Source organism: Rhineura floridana, chromosome 4, assembly GCF_030035675.1.
Source record: "Rhineura floridana isolate rRhiFlo1 chromosome 4, rRhiFlo1.hap2, whole genome shotgun sequence".
Lineage (NCBI taxonomy): Eukaryota > Metazoa > Chordata > Lepidosauria > Squamata > Rhineuridae > Rhineura > Rhineura floridana.
The window spans coordinates 117,307,040-117,322,154 of record NC_084483.1 but is presented as its reverse complement, the minus strand read 5'-3'; the positions used below and the strand labels follow the sequence as shown (position 1 = coordinate 117,322,154).

At 43.2% G+C, this 15,115-nt stretch overlaps 1 protein-coding gene across 9 annotated transcripts in view; it reads right to left on the bottom strand.

The window, feature by feature from the left end:
- ESR1 (estrogen receptor 1) overlaps window positions 1-15,115 on the bottom strand; it is a 383,776-nt gene that overhangs the window by 79,034 nt on the left and 289,627 nt on the right. For all 9 annotated transcript variants that reach the window (XM_061624146.1, XM_061624145.1, XM_061624151.1 and 6 more), the window contains one exon: window positions 6,011-6,343. In XM_061624146.1, coding sequence (XP_061480130.1) covers window positions 6,011-6,343 — 333 coding nt within the window. The remainder of the gene's footprint in view (window positions 1-6,010; window positions 6,344-15,115) is intronic.

Genomic DNA, 15,115 nt, shown 5'->3' with positions numbered 1-15,115 from the left:
GAGCCTCAAATCTCGGCTGTGAGCCGGACGGTGCTGTATCAACTCCATCTGATACGGCGGCTGCGCCCCTACCTCCCCAATCATCTGCTCCCACCGGTAGTACATGCCCTGGTCACCTCTCGCCTAGACTACTGTAATGCGCTCTACGTGGGGTTACCCTTGAAAACGGTCCGGAAGTTGCAGCTGGTACAGAATGCGGCGGCTCGTCTGATTAAAGGTAGCCGCCGACAAGATCACATCACTCCTGTATTGAAGGAGTTGCACTGGTTACCGGTTGCTTACCGAACCCAATTCAAGGTGTTGGCTCTGACCTTTAAAACTCTATACGGTTTTGGACCAATCTATCTGAAGGAGCGCCTCCAGCATCATCAGGGATGCCGCTCAACAAGATCAGCCTCAGAAGACCTTCTCTCGGTCCCATCGGTTAGAATGGCCAGACTGGTGAGGACCAGAGAGAGGGCTTTTTCAATAGTGGCCCCCACCCTTTGGAATTCTCTCCCCAATGATCTCCGTCATGCCCCTTCTTTGATGAGCTTCTGCCAGACCCTGAAGACATGGCTCTTCAGGAAGGCTTTTGGCATGGCCTAGGCTTTTACTGTTATATTTTAAATTTTAATGTTTGATGTATTGTTTTTATTCTGTACGTCGCCCAGAGTGGCTGGTAAACCAGCCAGATGGGCGACTAATAAATTCAATAATAATAATAATAATAATAATAATAATAATAATAATAATAATAATAATAATAATAATAATAATAATAATATATTTCAGTGGTGGGTGTGGCAAACCCACAATGTCTCATGCACACCCACACAGGACATAGACAGCCCCCCCAGTTGATTCATACAGATCAGCTGAGGAAGGGGGTTATTGTTTCCTCCCTGCTAATCAAATGACCAAGCTGACAACCAGAAAGGGCTGATTTGTGCTGGTCTGGGTGGAAAGGTTTAAACCTCTCTACCCACCTCAGTGCTGCTGTGTCTACAGGGCCGGCAGCAGACCACAGTGGGCCCCTGGGCACCCCTATGTATGTGCACTTAAATACACCCGATCAAGCCACTTCTTGCACCAGCGCATTAGTGCACATGCCTGGCATCCCCCATGATAGTAGGGGGGATGTTGATGCCCCCACTGCCATCTTGGGTGATGGTGGCATGTGCGTGCAGTGTACTGATGCAAGAAATGGCATGACCAGGCGTATTTAAGCATGCCGGCTGTACACACATGTAGGGAGGGGTTGCCTGGGAGAGTGGAGCTCCCACTCTGCAATGCACACCACTGTCTAGTTGCAATTTTCGATCACGCCCCACAACCCAATGCTGGCGGGGAGGGCGGAGTGGAAACTCCACCCTTCTAACCCCAGCTGCAGGGACCCTCAGTCAGTCCCCAACCTGGCCACCCATTGGCACCTGAGAGTCTATGTCAATTGTTGGCGTTGAGGGGCCAGACAAATTTGCTGGGGGAGTGCTCCTGATGTAAGACCTGCCTTCTCTTTTCTACTATGGCTAGCCAGATAGCATTGGAAATTCTTAAGAAGAGCAAGTAGCTTTCCCTGTTGTCTAACCACAAAATCTGGAACAGCCTTTAAAACTTATGGCCAATAGCTGGTGACAGAACTATTTTACATACATTTGTCTAATTCTTTCAAAAGGCCTTTGTAGTATAATGTATGCATTTAAGAAGTTTTTTTTAATTACCCACTCAGATTCACTTTGGTTAGAATTTGGAAAACTGATTATTTTAAAACAATAACGAATTTTCAGGGGCATATGGAAAATTACACTGAACACTGTGGATTGTCTCCATGCACATAAACTAATGTGAGAAACAAGAGTAGCATGTGCAGTGTTACTATCACCTTCAATTATGCAAGTAAAAATATGCAATAATTTTGGTGTAAAGAAGAGAGAGAAACAAGAAAAAGCATGGCTACTGTTGGTCCTTCACAGAGTGTACCTAATTTAACAAACAGGTTGGTTTAGAAGGTCAAATAAGAAAACAATGCCTTAAGAAAGCCAGCAACTTCAGCACCATTAAAACAAAAATATAGTGCCAAGTATTTATTTTTTCACTTCAGGAAACCACGAAATAACTGCAGCACTCTGAATCATCTTGAAACTTCAAAGCCTGCATGCCCAATGTACCATTTTAGCATCATTAAATAATACAGCTACTGTACTGGATGTAAATAATTAGCCAAGTCCTTTAAAAGCAATGCCAACCACTTCAACCTTTTTATTAAAAAAAAACACTCAACACTGCCTATCTCAATATCCATAGCAGTTATGTAACCTCAGTGTCTAATCACAACTGCCACCTAACTAACCATCACATTAAACATGTCTGCCTACCTTACACAGTAAGGGAAGGATGATATTCTGTACAATTAATTACTTTAGTATCACTGGGATAACGGATATGGCATACAGGATCATTTCATTTGATAGCTTATTACTGATTCAACAAAGTATATATATAATTATCACCAACTGTACAATCCTATGCATATTTATTCTGAAGTATGTCCTTATGCTTGCAATCATGTGCACACTTATTTAGGAGTTCAGCAGAACTTTCTTTTGAGTAGACATGACTAGGATTGCCCTGTTAGGGGGGCTAAAATTGACACAACGTTTTTTTTACACAGCTTGGTATTACACAGCAAATTTTTAAAATAGCTGGTGTGGGACGGACCAAGCAAGACTGGGACTCTGACTTGGGGGAGCAGGTGTGGAAGGCTTTAATCCTTTGCCCTACCACAGTTCAGATTCTAATTTGGCCCCTGTCCACACCTGCTATGCACAATGGAAGGAAAGCTCTCCTTGGCCCCTTGTAAGAGCTTACTTCCCAACTTGAATAGTAGGCATGGGGGGGGAGGAGAGATTCCAGTCAGGAGCACAGTAGGAACAACGGGGTAAAGCTGCCCTATCTGCACCATACTCCAGATCTGGTGGGGGTGGTGGCATGCCAGCTATCTACATTTAAAATAACAAATAAAAAAATCCACTATGCAACGTCAAACATCACATCTAGTTTGGCCCTTAGTGACTTTAGTTTTTGAATGCAAAAAATCATAGTTGACACAACCACCCATATATTTTTAGAATTGTTGTCAACAGTCTAGATAAATTTCTTGAGAGACATGCATGCATCTATAGATTTTGAACAGAATAAATTATCTGTTCTTATATTTTATGGAGATCTTAATTTTTTGATATTGTGTTAATTGTGGTTTTATCATTGTTGTTCCAATAAGCCACCCTGGGGAATTTTGGGATACAAATGATTAAAATTAAACAAATAAAGCATGCTGTAAAATATCTGCAATATATTTTTCCCTAATGGGAGAAATTGAATGTATTTCAGCTTGCTACTAGACTGAAAATGAATTGACAATCTTTGCCCTGCACATCAGCTAGAGGAGAAAAGTGGCTACCTAGCAATACAAATTGGCGGATTTTCAATTTAAAACTGCTAAAATGCTTCAAATGTATGAGCCAGTTCTTTGTGAATTTTTTTTTATGGGGAAGCTAGGTAGATAAATGTATTTAAGATAAATATTACTTTCTGTTTGGAAAAAAAGCTTTTTGCTCAGACCCATATTCTCAGATAAAATCTTTATAAACTTTTTTCAAGGACTTTATTTTTCAATCCATGTGACTGAATAAAAACTTGGAATTCATTTTATTATGTTTGTCCTTATTTGAGTTTGTTGACTTTTTATAACAAAAGCCCTACTCAGACTGATCATGGGAGGACTTAATGTGAATAGGTGGCTAGGAGCACGCACGCTCTTCCCGCTCCCCAACGCCCCCTGCGTTCTCTAGCCCTGTTCAGTGTTCAGCCTGACCACGTGAAGGGCTAAATGTGTATGGGAAAGGTTGGGTGACAGCCTGTCCCTCAACATCCCCTATCTGCAGAGCTTGGAAAAGTTACTTTTTTGAACTACAACTCCCATCAGCCCCAGCCAGCATGACCACTGGATTGGGCTGATGGGAGTTGTAGTTCAAAAAAGTAACGTTTCCAAGCTCTGCCTATGTGCCAGGCTTTCCTCCTCCACTCCCAATCTTCACATGTATAGGTTGAAGGTCTGAAGGGAGCTACTAACTGCATTCAGCTGAGCACATTCAGGACACCTGCATTTTCAGGATTCTCAGTCTCAAGAAGGTTTCTAACTACATTCAGCAGAGCACAGTTTGAACCCCCTTCACACATTTGCCCTAAACACATGAAGGTTAGGGAGAGGAGGAGGTGCACCTGGTGTACAGGGGATGTTGTCACCAAGAGCAAAGTTGCATGTTTTATTATTAATTCATAATCTGCAGGGCAGAAAACACATGAAACAGCTACTGTCAGAAATGGCATCGCCACAACAAATCAATGTCTCTTGGACCTCAGTACAATACTCCAAATAATAACCAATTGGAGCTGATAACAGCAATGATCTGAATTTACAAACTAACTCCATGACTGGGCAAGAGGAGGAGTCAGGATAGAATAACTCAGTCAGTCCTCACTGTGTATGAATGTGTGTGTATGAGAAGATTGTCTTGTTAAGTGTCATTAACAACACTGTTTTATTTGGAATGTGCCATCAATTCTCTTCACTCAGGGTGGAAACAGAAGAAAGGTCTTTTTAAAAAAAATTAACTGTATATTCTAACATTTGTAGATGTTATATTCAATGCATATGCACTTTATAGTTGAATTATTAATGAATGACTGGTGGCATTGACTACTCCAGAAATAATTCAGAAACCTGGATCATTTTGCTATTTATTCTCCATTCTCATCAACTTTATATATTCTTTTGAGATGAAAATATATTTGGTTTTAACTATATACAGAACCTAGAGCGCATTGGTCCTCCATACCAGACTTGTCGTACGAGGAAGTGTATTAATGAGCTCCCAGACCTTTTTCTCTGGGCCCCCATATTACATTACAGATATACAGCAGGTGGTCAGTAGGAATGCCTTTTCAGCCATGTTGCCCAAAATTTGAAACGCAACTGAAAAGGTCCTCCTTTACTTGTTGCCCAAAATTTGGAACAGCCTTCCAAGAGAGGCACTCCTGGTCTGATTCAGTTGTTTTGAACAAGAGGCAAAGAAGTTTTTATATCAAAGGGCTATTTCAGAATATTGTTCTTTGGAATGGATACCACTACTTTATGCTGCTGTTAAATTTTGCTGAAACTGTTTTAGATTATTGTAATGGTGACTTTCTTGTTTATAAGTCTTGTTTATAAGCTACCTTGATTATGCATTGTATAGAAAGGCAAGGAATAAATCAGATTGTGCTAACCTGATGTCCTGCAGACATTTTGCATTACAACTCCCATCAGCCCCAGTCTGCACAGTTGATAGGAACTGTAATCCAAAAATTCTGCAGGGCACCAGGTTGGTGAAGGCTAGAATAAATAACGAAACTGTGTGCTGGAATACATCATATCCAGACCCTGGCTAGTGGCTAGAAGCTCAGCTGTTATCTGATTATCCAAGGTCACATAAAATCAGTGTTTGCCTACAGTGATATACCAAGTATACTTCAGTTCTGGGTGCAAATTAGCCATTCCTTAATTTTGCACCATGTGTTTTGCAAATGGACACTTTTTATAGACCTCAAACCACTTTTACTTATGATAGAATGGCCCAGATTTCACCTGCAGATGTAGAAACAAACATTCTATGCTACTATGCTATGCCACACTATATCTCAAACACGCAGTACATTCTACACTGTGTCTTCCAATTATGCAGCAGTGGGGTCATCAAATGGAAACTGACAATTATTTATCAGACAAACCATTCTGCTTATACTAGCCACAGTAATATCAGAAAAGAACAAGTTCATACCAGTGCATATAATGGAGGAACTGTGTGGGTGAAAGGAGGAAAGAAATAATGTTTCCTCAGATGTTGAGGCACATTTGTCTAAGTAGAATCTAATCAACAGTCTGTCTTGAGGTATGAACAACTGTTCAAACATCCTTTGTTAATATTCTTACCTGGAACTCTTTTGGCCCAGCTGATCATGTGCACCAGTTCTCTGTCAGCAAGGTTGGTCAACAGTGTCATCATAGATGCTTCATTGAAAGGCCTGCTAGGGTCATACTCTGAATAGACAATAGGTGGCTCAGCCTCTAGCAAGGCACTGACCATCTGATCTGCAGTCAGAGACAGGGCTGGACTATTCTTTTTGTTATGTTTGATCATCAGAGGGCTTGGCCAGAGGGTGGGGCTCCTTGACTCAGCTACAACTCCTGCATTCCTGTTGTCATGTTCCTCTCTTTGACGTTTGTGTTTCAGCATACGGCCACCTCTGCGGTCTTTCCGAATTCCTGGAGGAACATAAGAATACAATTAACATATTTTCCTATCTTCTAATGCAGCATAATTCAATAGCAAGTCTGGAAACTATGCAAAGGTCAGTGAATCCAATCTTCTGTCATAGGGTAAGGGATGCCATACATTAAACTACACTCAATCCACATCAGCACCCCTTACACAGTAATCAGCCGGCAGAATTTAATTTGTCCTCCTAGTGCTGTTTCTTCAGTGGGAGGTATCCATGAATGGAGTAGAAGAGGAGACAATTTTTGCTGATTTCCCCTCTTCCCTGGCTTCTGAAACTCTGTTATGGAGGGTTAGGTGACCTTCCAGAACAGATTTTCTTGGGGTCTGGGGGCTGCAGAGAGGAGGGGAAATCAGTAAAAACAGCTTCACCACCACCATTAGCAGATGCCTCCTGCAGGATCAGTTGTGCTTGCACAAGGGCACCAGTTGGATAGAACCCAGCATCTTGATTATAATGTAATACAAAGAGAGAACAGAAACAAAAGAGATGGGGTTGGGCCAAGAAGCATGTAATTAGAGAGTTGTGACACAACATTCATTGCAACATTGCAAGAGATCGTAAAATGCACCTCTTGGATTTTTCAGTGCATTACAAAAGCAAAATGCATTGGAACGGTCCTGAAACAAGTTGCCTCATGCCAGAGTTACCTGTCCAACTCAGTAGCTACTAATTTTTGTATTGTTGTGAGTTTGGGGGATTGAGACAGATAATTCCTATGAGTCCCCTTCCAGTCTCTGATTTGGAATCCTGTGCCTGAGGTGAGAAACTCGCTCTGCTGGTCAGGGGAGTTTCTTTATTAAGCTAATAGAGTGGCCAGGTGGGTTAATGGGTCTTTCAGGTGCCCATCAACTGGGGAATGGGCCAGGGAGATCCTTTTGTCGTTGAAACTCTTCAGGAGAGCCTTCCCCCCTTCTGGGGCCGAGAGGCTTGTGTTTTCAGTGTGTCTGGGAAAGGCTGGGAACTGGAGGCAGGCAGAGACTGGCTCTCTGCACCATGGCTTTAGGATGCCTCCTGTAACCCTGATGGAAAAGCTGGATATTGGACTGCTGATGCCTTGAACCCTTCCATCCTAAGCTCAGGTTGGAATGTGCTTAAATAAATAAATCATATTTCATAAAGACACCACAATCTCCGCTGACCTTCTTCCCAAGGAAACCAAACCCAGGGCGAGCACAGGGACCCCTGGAAATCTCACTGATCAGAGATTGGGGTGGTGTGCAACACTGGTGTTAGAAGTGGGATTGAGTTTCCTGGAAGAAGCATTGGGAGCAAGGTGTGCCTGAGTTAAAATGGGGGGAGAAACAGCAACCCTCCTGGAACAGATAAAATTGATGCTCCAGCAGTATAGCCAGGAGAACCAGCAGCAGAGGCAGCAAGAGTGCCAAGAGGAACGGGAGCACTGGCAACAAATGTGGGAGATGATTGGAAGCTTCTTGGGAAAGGAAAGGGAGACCCTATGTGAAGAAGTGAGAGCTCTGCCTGATCAGCCGCTACAAGGGGTCGAGAGTGACCCAGGAGTCTAGCTGCAGAGCACCCAGACTGGGGTGGCTAAACAGATCCAGAAAGTGGATGGGCAGCTGGAGGGTTTGGACTGTAAGGAGTTGCAGTCAGTAGTGGAGGAGGAAGAAGTTTTGATTGTCCAGGAGCCTGCCAGGGGGGAAGACACCAGAAGGCTGGAAGTGAAGCCCCAAGAGTTGAAGGAGGACAGGCTGGAAAATGAAGAGGAAGAGGCCTCGGAAGAAAGTGGGGTAGAGTCTGAAGAAGAGATGCTGCTGATAGATTTCTCCGCTCCATGTGTGCCTGCTCTTAAAGAAGTAATGCAGGAGGAAGAAAAGGCCTTTGAGAAAGGTGAACTAGAGGCTGGAGAAGAACAGCTGTTGATAGATTTCTTCACCCAGTGTGTGCCAGCTGTGGAAGAGAAAGTGCAGGAGGAAAAGTTGGAGGTGTGTGTGCAAGGGAGCTCCCAGAGCCTGGAGAGATGGGTGAGATAAAATCCCCAAGTGACTTTGCCCCCTGGGTGCCCCATAATGGTCTTATAGGGTGGGATGCAGCTCCTATGATGGGTGCAGTCCCTGGGCAAATTCCAGCAGTGAGAGGCACCCAGCGCCCTGTGAGTTTGGAGGACAAGAGAAACTCCGGACCCATGATTCACATTGGAGATGGAGACAGAGAACAGAGAATCAATTCAATTTATTCGACCAATGGTCAGCATAGAACAGAGAAGATTTCTTTCTGCCAATCTGGGTGGGCTAGGCCAGCTAGTCCAGGTAAAGACTTGTGGCAGGGCTTTGATTTGGAATTTGGAGCAGGAGATGAAGTGGACAGGCTTAAAGACTTTTCCCAAAGCAGAGATTGGGAGGAAAATGGCTACAGTCTGCCATGTGCTGATGAGGAAACAAATCTGTCCCTGGAGAGGAGTCCCAAGACCCTGCAGCCAGCAGCAGGGACCAGCTTGGACTGGGAACTCCATGAAGCCCCAAGACAAAGGGCCATGTGGGCAACTGCATGGTTTGGGGGTGGGGGTTGTGCTTATGGGACTGTGTACTGATTTGCTGTAGGAATTCTGATGGTTTTATTATTGCCTTTTGAAATGCTGTTGATTTGTGCTTTTTGCATGCTTGTGGGGATATGAACTGTTTAATGATTTTTTAGAAATTATGCTGATAGGTTTTTGCAATAAGGTTTTAATGTTTAAGATTTATTATTCTGTGTCTGTTAGATTGTGAATGTGTGTACAACTGTTTGGGGGAGCAAGGGGAAAATGTGCGTGTGGTTGAGGGCTGCTGTGCTGCAGTGGCATAAGGCAAGACAAAGGAGACCCGGTACTTAGACTATAATATGACTATGCTTTTAACAATGTATATTTCAATGTCTTACTAACCTGTATGTTATTGCTTTGTAGGAAAAACTGTTATTCTGTAGTTTATTTGCAGGTCTGGGACAGACCTTTGTCAGGGAAGGGGGTAGTCTTATGAGTTTGGGGGGTTGAGATGGATAATTCCTATGAGCCCCCTTCCAGCCTCTGATTTGGAATCCTGTGCCTGAGGTGAGAAACTCGCTCTGCTGGTCAGGTGAGTTTCTTTGTTAAGCTAATAGAGTGGCCAGATGGGTTAATGGGTCTATCAGGTGCCCATCAACTGGTGAATGGGCTAGGGAGATCCTTTTGTCATTGAAACTCTTCAGGAGAGCCTCCCCCCCTTCTGGGGCCAAGGAGAGGCTTGTGTTTTCAGTGTGTCTGGGAATGGCTGGGAACTGGAGGCAGGCAGAGAGACTGGCTCTCTGCACCATGGCTTTAGGGTGCCTCCTGTAACCCTGATGGAAAAGCTGGATATTGGACTGCTGATGCCTTGAACCCCTCCATCCTAAGCTCAGGTTGGAATGTGTGTAAATAAATAAACCATATTTCGTAAAGACACCACAGTCTCCGCTGGCCCAAGGAAACCAAGCCCAGGTCAAGTGCAGGGACCCCTGGAAATCTCACAGCTTGGAGATTGAGGTGGTGCACAACAGTATAATCATATCCAACGAGACTCAATTGTTGTTTGTTCTATCAAATGTCCTTCTTATGTACAGAATACTAAACTAATTTTAATGGCAAGTGGTTAACTATTATAATGCTATCAGCTCTGTTCTTTTTAATTATTTGCGATTTTTTTTGGAGGAGAGGGGTTAGGAGACAATACTTACCCCTCAGTTAATAAACGTAAGTTTAGCTCAGTAGCAGTAAGGAGTTGTCTGTGAAGAGAACAACCTTTTTGGTATAATTCTCAAAAGGTGTCAAAGGATATCTGAAGAAGAATTCACCAGTAAATGTGAAAAGAACACCAGGAACTAGGGAACTGGAAGAAAATGCTGCACGTTTAACTGACAGCTTAACAAAAATGGAAATTTCATTCTGAACAATCATTGTCAAAGCAATGTCAAAGATAAAATTACCAAGCATGTAAAAGAACAAGTCTTGCTGAAGCAGAACCAGCATGGCTTCTGCAAGGATAAGTCCTACCTCACTAACCTATTATTTATTTGAGAGTTATTTGAGAGTGTCAACAAGCGTATAGATAGAGGTGATCCAGTGGACATAGCATACTTAGACTTTCAAAAAGCTTTTGACAAAGTACCTCACCAAAGATTCCCAGGGAAGCTTAGCAGTCATGGAATAAGAGGAGAGGTCTTATTGTGGATCAGGAACCAGTTAGGTGGTAGGAAACAAATTCTCCCAACTGAAGGATGTAGAAAGTGGAGTCCCCCAAAGATCAGTATTGGGACTTTTGCTTTTTAACTTGTCCATAAGTGATTAAGAGTTAGGGGTGAGCAGTGAGGTAGCCAACTTTGCTAATTATACCAAACTGTTCAGGGTGCGTAAAATAAAAAGAGATTGTGAAGAGCTCCAAAAGGATCTCTCCAAACTGAGTGAATGGGCAGAAAAATGGAAATTGCAAGGCAACAGAAAGCAAGTGTAAAGCGATGCACATTGGGGCATTTTTTAAAATTAATTTCACATATACTCTTACAGGATCTGAACTGATAGTGACTGACCAGGAACAAGATATTGTGTTAGGGATGGGGAGCACATTTTATTCATTTCACATTTAAAGCCGAATCTATCAAATTCACACTTTGTGAAACAATTTGAGAACTGAAACACAGCTATCTTTCAAAATTTGTATTTATCCAAATTTTACAATGCAGCTCTGTAGCCAAACAATGTTTGGAAAAATGCATACATTAGGGTAAAAGTGTTGATAAAAATCAATATATTAGTGAAAATAACATAAAAATGCATTATATTTGGAGAAACTGATTGCAAAAATGTATACATTAGTCAAAACTGCATACAAAATGTGTTTATTAGAAGAAATTCACACTAAAATGCAAATTGCTGCAGAATTGTGGAGAATTTAAGGTTGAAAAAATGAGAAATTCAGAGGACTGAAATTGACAGATCTTTCCATCCCCTATCTTGGGGTCATACTGGATAGCTGAATAAAGATGTTGACAAAGTGAGTGGCTGCTATGAAAAAGCTGTGAATTCCATGCTAGGGATCATTAGGAAAGGAACTGAAAATAAAACTGCCAATGTCACAATACCATGATACAAATCTATGGTGCAATTGCACTTGGAATATTATGTACACATCTGGTTACCTCACCTCAAAAAGGAAATTATACAGCTGGAAAAGATTCAAAAAAGGGCAAACAATGCCCAAATGATCATGGGGATGGGGCAAGCCTCCCCTGGGGGAATGGTTACAGGATTTGGAGGCATTTTAGTTTAGAGAAAAGGCAAGTAGCAGGGGACATGACAGAGGTGTATAAAATTATGCATAGTGTGGAGAAAGTGAATGGATACAAGTTTTCTCCGTCTCTCATAACACTCGAACTTGTGGACATTCAACAAAGCTGAATGTTGGGAGATTCAGGACAGATAAAAGAAAGTATTTCTTCACACAGCACAAAGTTAAACTATGGAATTTGCTCTCACAAGAAGCAGTGATGGTCACCGACTTTGATGGCTTTAAAAGAGGATTAAACAAATTCATGGGAGATATGATCATCAGTGACGACTAGCCACAATGGCTAGGTTCTACCTCCACTGTCAGAGGTAGCATGCCTCTGAATGCCAGTCGCTGGGAATCACAAATGGAGAGAGTGCTGTAATGCTCAGGTCCTGCTTGTTGGCTTCCCACAGGCATCTGGTTGGCCACTGTGAGAACCGGATGCTGGACTAGATGGGCCACTGGCTGATTCAGCAGGCTCTTCTAATGTTAAATATTTCATGTTTTAAGGGAAGTGGATGGGTATCCAAAGGGTGATTTCCACTTGCAACCCTAAAGGCAATCTCAAACCTTGTAACATGCAAAGAAGTACCTTGTTACTTTTTGCCCACAATGTACCCAGCTTCTCTTGGACCATGGTCCAACGTATAAGCGGCCACTCTCAGGGTCTCAGTATCTTAACTAGCAGGACTGATGGAAGTAAGCCCAAATAAACAAGAACAAGAGATTCCAATTCTTGGGTTTAAAATACAGAGCAGGAGTGGAGAACCTTTGGTCCTCCAGATGTTACCAAACTACAACTCCCATCAGTCCAGCAAGCATGGCCCATGATGGAACTGTAATTCAGCAACAATTGGAGGACCAAAGGCTCCCCACACCTGCTGTAGAGGATCAAACCAAATAAGAGTGATTTTCTCTGCTGAGTAAATGGCAACTTTCAGTCTTTACAGAGACAACAGAAAGGCGCAATCCCTAGTCAGAAACAACAACATAGATTTTCTACCTCTGTTGGTTGGGACTATATCACCAAAAAGAGTGAACCTCACAATGCATGACATAATTCATTCTTCCATTCTTTGGTAGCAATCTCATTATCTATTAAGGAAAAAAGCCCAAGGGTTACACTATTGCTGCAATTCTAAAGACATTTTAGGAGTGGCTTTCATACTATTTATTCTGGTACAGTGCAGCTGAAGTAAATAGTTCTGCTCCAAATTTTACAGTTTTGAGAATTATCATGACAATGACTTGCCATGAATCACTGAAGGAGATTATTCCAGGAACTGATGCCAGGATTCCCCTCAATAATGGCCATCATAGATTGCTCTAACAGCCAGTGTAGATCAAAAGAAAGAATATTGACTCTGAATCTGGAATGCGTGGCTCAGTTAATTAAGGCAACATGAAAATCATTATGACACTTATGTGAGATGAGCAATAACATATAACATTTAGAGCAGTGGTTCCCAACCTTTATTACAGGACCCCCTTTGTAAGCTCAGAAAATTTTGTGACACCCCCCCCCCACACACTAACTGTAATTTTAGTCTTTGTTAACTGAAAAAATGCTGTGTGGCAAAATCACATCTCCAGATATTCCTTTCCATAAAAAGCTGTCTGAAGACAGGGAGGTGTTGCTTTCTTTTCTTAATGCAAAGGTCCAATCAAACTGGGATCCCCTCCCCCCAGACAGTCTGAAGATGTACAGTCCTGTCCCCCAACACCAGTGGGTTACAGTGGAGCTAAGATCCAAGTTCAAATCTCCACCCAGCCATGAAGCCCACTGAGTGACCTTGGGCCAGACAGTCTCTCAGCCTGACCTACCTCATAGGGTTGGTGTAAGGATAAAATGGAAGGGGGAAACCTTGTGCACTGCCTTAGGCAAAGGTGGGATATAAATGCAATAATAATTAAATAAAGAAATACATTTCAGCTGCAGTATTTGGACCACAGCCTCAGTCAACCTGCTGAGCTTTTAAATACTGCTACTACTACTACTACTACTACTACTACTACTACTACTACTACTAATAATAATAATAATAATAATAATAAAGAAGCAGCAATGTGGCAGCAATCTGGAGATGCTAGATAGTGAAGACTAAAGGGTGGATATATTGAGGAGGGGGGTTAGTGCTTTTAGGACTTGGGATGATCATCAGAACTGATGACTTGGTTAGTGTGCATTTGGGAAATGAGAGTGGAGCAGAAGACAGATCAGAGAGTGCAAACACACAAACACATCTGCCCCTCCTGCAAGCATCTGCAGGCATGCATGCATTTGGGCACATGGGAGGGGGGAACATCTTGTTGCTGCAGCATCTTGGAGAGAGAGATTGGGGGGGCAGAATGTAAGAGGAAGGAAGGGGGGATACTGGCACACACACTAAGCCTCAGAAATGGAGGGTGAGCAAATCCTGAGCTTCCTCACTGCTCCTTGGCTCTGTTTGGGCCAAAGATGAGATCTGGGCAGCTTCCAAATAAGAATAATTTTTAAAAGGAGGTGGCAGCGAAGCAGGAGTCAAGAAAGGCAGGCAGGATGGCTGCCAGGGAGGAAGGGGGAAAGCAGACTTTCCTTGCAGCCTTGCTTCTTTTTGCTTCACACAAAGCCCCCTCCTCACATTGTGAGTAAGGGCGCCGTCAGCAATGGCAGTGTGAGGAGACGGAAGTCAGGATAGTAATCCCCTCTTCTTCCTGGTAGCTCCTCCCTCAGCCTCCTTCGTGTGGTATAGGCAGATGCCTGCCCTTGGCATGCCTGAAAGACACTCGGGCACTTCAGCAAAGTCCTCCCCTCTCATTTGGAGCAAGGGGGAGGTGTCATCTGCAGCGGCAGTGGGGAGCAGACAGCGTCCAGGGAGTGAAGACTTTTTTTACAAAAAATAATAAATAATTCATATGTTTACTGTTCGAGGCCCCTCTGGATTACTTCACACCGCCCCCCAGGTTGGGAACCAGTGATTTAGAGCCGAGTTCTATACTTGTTTACTCAGAATACTCGATTTCTTGGATGAGTTTCAGTTGGTGCAGCTTGAGGACATTGACAAGGTGCTTGGACAGGTTCGTGCAACCACTTCTGTGCTGGATCCTTGCCCTTCTTGGCTAATAAAAGCTAGCAGGGATGGAACAGCCGGCTGGGCCAGGGAGGTGATTAATGCTTCTCTGCGAGAGGGGTGGTCTCTGGCTGCAGTAGTGAGACCACTCCTGAAGAGACCCTCCTTGGACCCAGAGAATCTTAATAACTATAGGCCGGTAGCAAATGTTCCATTCCTGGGCAAGGTCCTGGAAAGAGTGGTTGCAGGCCAGCTCCAGACACTCTTGGATGAGACCGATTATCTGGATCCATTTCAGTCGGGTTTCAGACCTGGTTTTGGCATGGAAACAGCCTTAGTCACCCTGTATGATGACCTTTCTTGGGAGAGAGACAGTGGGAGTGTGACTCTGTTGATTCTCCTTGATCTCTCAGCGGCTTTCAATACCAT